The sequence below is a fragment of the Malus domestica genome, chromosome 13, assembly GCF_042453785.1.
Source record: "Malus domestica chromosome 13, GDT2T_hap1".
NCBI lineage: Eukaryota > Viridiplantae > Streptophyta > Magnoliopsida > Rosales > Rosaceae > Malus > Malus domestica.
Window position 1 is genome coordinate 41,313,098 of NC_091673.1, and position 4,978 is coordinate 41,318,075.

Below are 4,978 nucleotides of genomic sequence, written 5' to 3' on the forward strand. Positions count from 1 at the left end.
CCATCCAGATGTTCCAAGAACATCTGGATTAGGGCGTGTCAGCCATCGCTGCTTTCATTGTCGTCTTTGCTTTCATTGTCATCACTTATTTTCATTGTCGTCCCTGCTTTCATTGTCGTCCCTACTTGTCATTAATGTGGCTGCTTTCATTACCGTTGCTGCTTTTCATTGCCGTCACTGCTTTCCACTGCTATCCATTTTTTTTCTTCTTCACATTGTCATTGCTATTTTTCATTGTAGTCACTGCTACTACCTGCGTGTGTTGAGACGCTACCAGCTACTGTGCTCGTTGCTTTGGAGAGAAAAAGGTGCGAGAATGGCCTTGAGTTGTCCTTATTCATTGACCCGTGCGAGGTAGTTTTGTATTTTCCATTTATCATTTATTATTTATATTTCCTTTTATTTTATTTCATGCAACTATGTTGTTCCTCAAGTTCTTCAAGAATAACACTATCACCATCCTTACAAAGGATGTGGAATCTCAAGACAAGGGAACCACGTTACCCCTTCATGCACCGTTGACTGTTCCTAAGGCACTTATCTGTTTGGGAAAAGATAATTTTATGCATATTGAGTCGTAGACTAATGAAGTGACTTGGGAGGTAATTGACTTCGGGCAGTCGAGATCTAATGATAGGGAATGTGCATCCAACGTTTTGATTTTAAACTCTTTGCATCATGTTCGTGATAGCCTATCCGCCTCGTTCAAACTCCTTGGTGACCATATCCGTAATAGGATCGTGATTTAGAGGGGCAACCTTCCAACAGTTAGAGAGTTCATATTTTTGAAGCTTTATTAGAAGTGGCTTGAAGATGTTCTGAGTTGGTCTAGAGTTGTTCTTACGAGTGTGGGGCTTTGTTACACCATGTTCGCCTCTTTGTTGTGCTATGATCGTCATCCTCCTGTCGTCGTGCCTTCCTGGAACATTGGTGTTTAGCAAACAACACTCTTCATACCTCACGGGGGGAGCTAGCTGTTTCGCTCTGGGATCTACACAAGCTTGGTGTTTGTTGATTCATGGGAAATTCTATGACGAAGTTGTTCCTTGTGTTGAAGAGTTTTCCCATCGAAATAGCCGAGGCCTACCTACTAGTTGTTGGTATTTGTTATTTACATATCATAAGCTTTCTTAAGAGGTCAAAAGTAAATCTGGGGTCAAGGTCACTTCGTGGATATGATTTTGGTATCGGGGTATGATGAAGTATAAAAAACCACTAAAAAAGAATGGAAGAAACAAAACCACAAAGCTAAAAGGTGACTCTGATCTTACTGGTGTTATTGGGTCGGCTAGACGACATACTTCCATAGAACAAAAGGTCTTTGATGAGTTAGGTATAGTTGTTGAACATGTGGAGGAATCGTATTTGGTTACCTTTCTTGCTCACTGGCTCTACAGTTTGTTTTTCCCAAAGATAACATCAATTTTATCTACCAAGGGGTGTTTAAAGTCCTAGTAAAATGGTCGTAGGTGAGCTCTTCAGTCTCGCTATCTCGGTATTGGCCAATATATATGACGGCTTGAACGAGATTTTGAATTTAGCAAATCTCGAAGATTGTACAGCTACCATCCCCTTCCATTATGTGTATGGTTGGTTGGACGAATATTTTGGCACTCACTTCTCATCACAAACTTCCGACAAGTTCACACCTCAAATGACTAAGTATTTTGGAATACTTTCTGCAAAGAGCCTTGATGATTTACTAGAGCGTACTTTGTTTATAGAATGTGAAAGCTTTCGAATGGATTGTCTAGCTAGAGTAGGTTTGGGGCACCAAAAACTCATTAATGACTTCAAATTTCATCTTTCGGAGTCAACTTACCTTATAAGCCTCGGTTCTAGGTATGTTACTTTGAGATAGGAGAATCGGTGCATCATTCAACCTTATAGCCCTCACTAATGTAGTAAGAAGTTTCACTTTGTTCAGCATGTCCCTGGCAAGATAAAAAGTGATATTCGAACAGGTTCATTGCAGTTTGTGTAACTGTATTGGGAATCTTGCACTTAGGCTGGTACCAACTCTTTGATAATTATGCCCGCCAAAAATGAGTTCAAAACGTTACTCGCACTTATGTTGGTTGGTGGTCAAAGGTACATCACTTTGATTCTGCAAGGGCGACGAGCAATACAAATTCTTCTTGTCTCCAAGATGAAATGTTGAGAGAAGACCTTCCCTTTGCTCTTGTGAGGCCACATCTTGATTGCACCAGTACAGCTTCTTCCAAAGTTGGACCAATGCCCTTACTTCCTCAGCCTCTGAGTTTGTCTTCATGCTCCTCTCAACGTCCTGATGACTCTGAAGAAGAAAGAGATGTAGTCGATTCAAACGAGGATCAACTCGTTTTGCACAACAAGCGACCACTTGAGGATGTTCTTGATGATAGCGAAGTTAACTTCAAACACCAAAAGAAGGCTTCAAAACCTTCACATCATGACAATCATGACTTACTTCCTATTGGTGACTTTGTCTTTGGCGGTGTCCTTTCATCTTTGCAACCAATACATGGCGATGAGGTACTTTTTCTTGTGACTTTTTCTCATCATCATTTTTTTTTCATCTTTTGTCTTCATTTTTTGACACATACCTTTGCCCCAGACTGTACCTGTTGGTTTGGTGGATTTGGCAAGTATGACGGGTCCTACTTTTGCTAAGATGGTGTTTAGAAGCACCTTACCTATAGAGGATGAAATCAGTGATCCACCTATGACAGAGGTTATTTTGAGCTCAACTACTATCCTGGGAGGGCCTAGCGTATGTGTACATGCACAGGAGCCTATCTTACGTCTAATGAGTTAGTCGGCTAATTATGAGGTCATGCTTAGAGGGCCTAATCCAGGTGGTATTGAGCAAATTAGCTACCGCATCAACCTTCAAGCAGTTGCTGATATGAGAAACCATATTCAGAAGAAGATCTTGAAGTGTTCCTTGGAAGACTTGATGTTGCTCAAAGACTTAGCCAAATTAGCTTCTACAATCGACAATCTTGGAGTAGATTCCTCGCTTTTGAGGGTCCGAATTGCTAAGCTTATCACTACTTCAACTAAGTACTCCTCTTTGCATGTCATTTCTTCGAAGAAGTTAACTCCGGAGGTTTGAGACCAGCAGCTTGCGGCCATTGACTTGTCTCTTACTCAGGCTCAATCGCTTTAACAAGCTGCCATCAATTGTTATCATCTCATGGGAGACTTCCTAGCTTCTACGAACTTACGAATGGAGGCGTTAAAGAAGGAATATGAGAAATTATAAGTAGAGGCATGATACATCGAAGACCTATGTTGTTTAAACTTGAACTTCTCACAAAGCTCGTCCATTAGGAGATTAGAGAACTGCTTCCCATTAACTGTGATTATGTAGCCAGGCACACCATATCGATGAATGATATGTGCTTTTATGAAATGAACCAAGATTTCCTTCTTCACTTCCTTCAATGGGATAGCCTCTTCCCACTTGGAAAAGTAGTATGTCATCACTAAGATGTAGGATTGCCCTGCCGAGTCCAACGACATCCAAACCCCACACGTGGAAAGGCCATGAGGCAATTGTCGCATGCAACAGCTCTGGCAGTTAATGTATGAAATTGGCAAGCTTTGCACCTCTTTGCGTAGTTGAGGCAGTCTTTTACCATTGTCAGCCAGTAGTAGCCCATCCTCTTTAGTTGGAAATGCAGCTTAGGTCGAGATTGATGTGCCCCGCATATTATTGAGTGAGCTTTTCCATCACCTGGATGGCCTCTTCTTCTCCCAAGCATCTGAGAAGCACTCCCTCGAAAGAACATCGATAAAGTGCCTCCTTGTAGTAAAGGAAGCAAGGTGCTCATCATTGAACATCTAAACGGTGCCTAGGATTGTCTGGTAGTTTTTCATGTTCCAGATAGTTAATCAATAATTGCCTCCATTCTTCTGTATCAATAGGAAGTATGGAGATGATATTTGCATCTTCCAATGGTGACTCAATGATGAGCAAGACCACCCACCGTTGACAAATCAGAATGTTCACATCCTCTCCTTCTCTTAGAGCTATGTTTGAAGCCAAGTTGGCGAGAGTATCTGCCATTTGGTTCTCCTTCCTCGGAACGTGCTCCACTATGACAGCATCAGACCTTTGAAGGAATTGTGTAGCCAACCGGTAGTATGGAACGAGATCATCCTTTCTCACTTCATACTCGATTAATAGTTGATTGATTACAAGCTTAAAATCCCCATATACCTACAACTTTGAGATCTATATCTCAACTACCATTCATACCTCGATGATCAAAGATTGGTATTCAGCAACGTTGTTAGAACATAATTCCTTTAGGCAAAATGAGTAAGGTAACACCAGCTTTTGTGGTGAGACGAACACCACGCCTACCTCTGCTTCATCTAATCCCGTTGACCTGTCAAAGAACATCGGCATGGAACACTTCTTCATTTGGCAGGTCATATGAAATTGAATTAGGCAACCTGCTAAGAAGTATGTTAAAGCTTGTCCTTTGACGGCCTTTGCTGGGATGTAGATAATCTCGTATTGATTAAAAAGTAACGCCCATTTAGCCAATCGCCTTATCAAGACTGGCTTCGACATGCATACTTATCCGAGTTGGCCTGTGCGATTAGGTGTATGCAGCATGTAATGCCTTAGTTTCTAGATGGCAAATACAAGAGCAAGACACATCTTCTCGATCAGGGAGTAGTTTAGTTAAGCACCATTGAGAGTTTGACTGAGGTAGTAAAGTGTTATTTCCTCTTGGGATTCATTCTCTTATGCCACGAGTGTTCCAACTGAACTTTCCTAAGTGGAGATGTACAATATGAATGGCCTTCTAGGCAGAGGTGTTCCTAGGATAGGCGGGCTGGACAGGTACTGCTTTATGCTTTCAAAAGCATTATGGTAGACCATATCCCATACGAACAACATGTCCTTCTTCATTAGTCTGTTGAAGGGTTGGCAATGCCCTACTAGGTTGGAGATGCACCATCTGATTCGCCCTTCCAA

The 4,978-nt window shown here is 41.7% G+C and overlaps 1 protein-coding gene across 1 annotated transcript; it reads right to left on the bottom strand.

Annotated features, from left to right (window-relative positions):
* Positions 1 to 3,817: 3,817 nt before the first annotated feature.
* Positions 3,818 to 4,567, bottom strand: LOC139190994 (uncharacterized). Its single transcript, XM_070811489.1, has 2 exons — positions 4,247 to 4,567; positions 3,818 to 4,189 (listed from the first exon to the last, which is right to left on the bottom strand). The coding sequence occupies exons 1-2, from the start codon at positions 4,565 to 4,567 to the stop codon at positions 3,818 to 3,820; spliced, it is 693 nt and encodes a 230-aa protein (XP_070667590.1).
* Positions 4,568 to 4,978: the final 411 nt, after the last annotated feature.

Excerpts from the sequence above, each read along its gene's own strand:
- LOC139190994 (XM_070811489.1), bottom strand. The coding sequence starts at position 4,567 with ATGTCGAAGCCAGTCTTGATAAGGCGATTGGCTAAATGGGCGTTACTT. Across the intron at positions 4,190-4,246 it reads ACCAATCTTTGATCATCGAG|CTTGTAATCAATCAACTATT; the intron begins GTATGAATGGTA and ends GGGGATTTTAAG.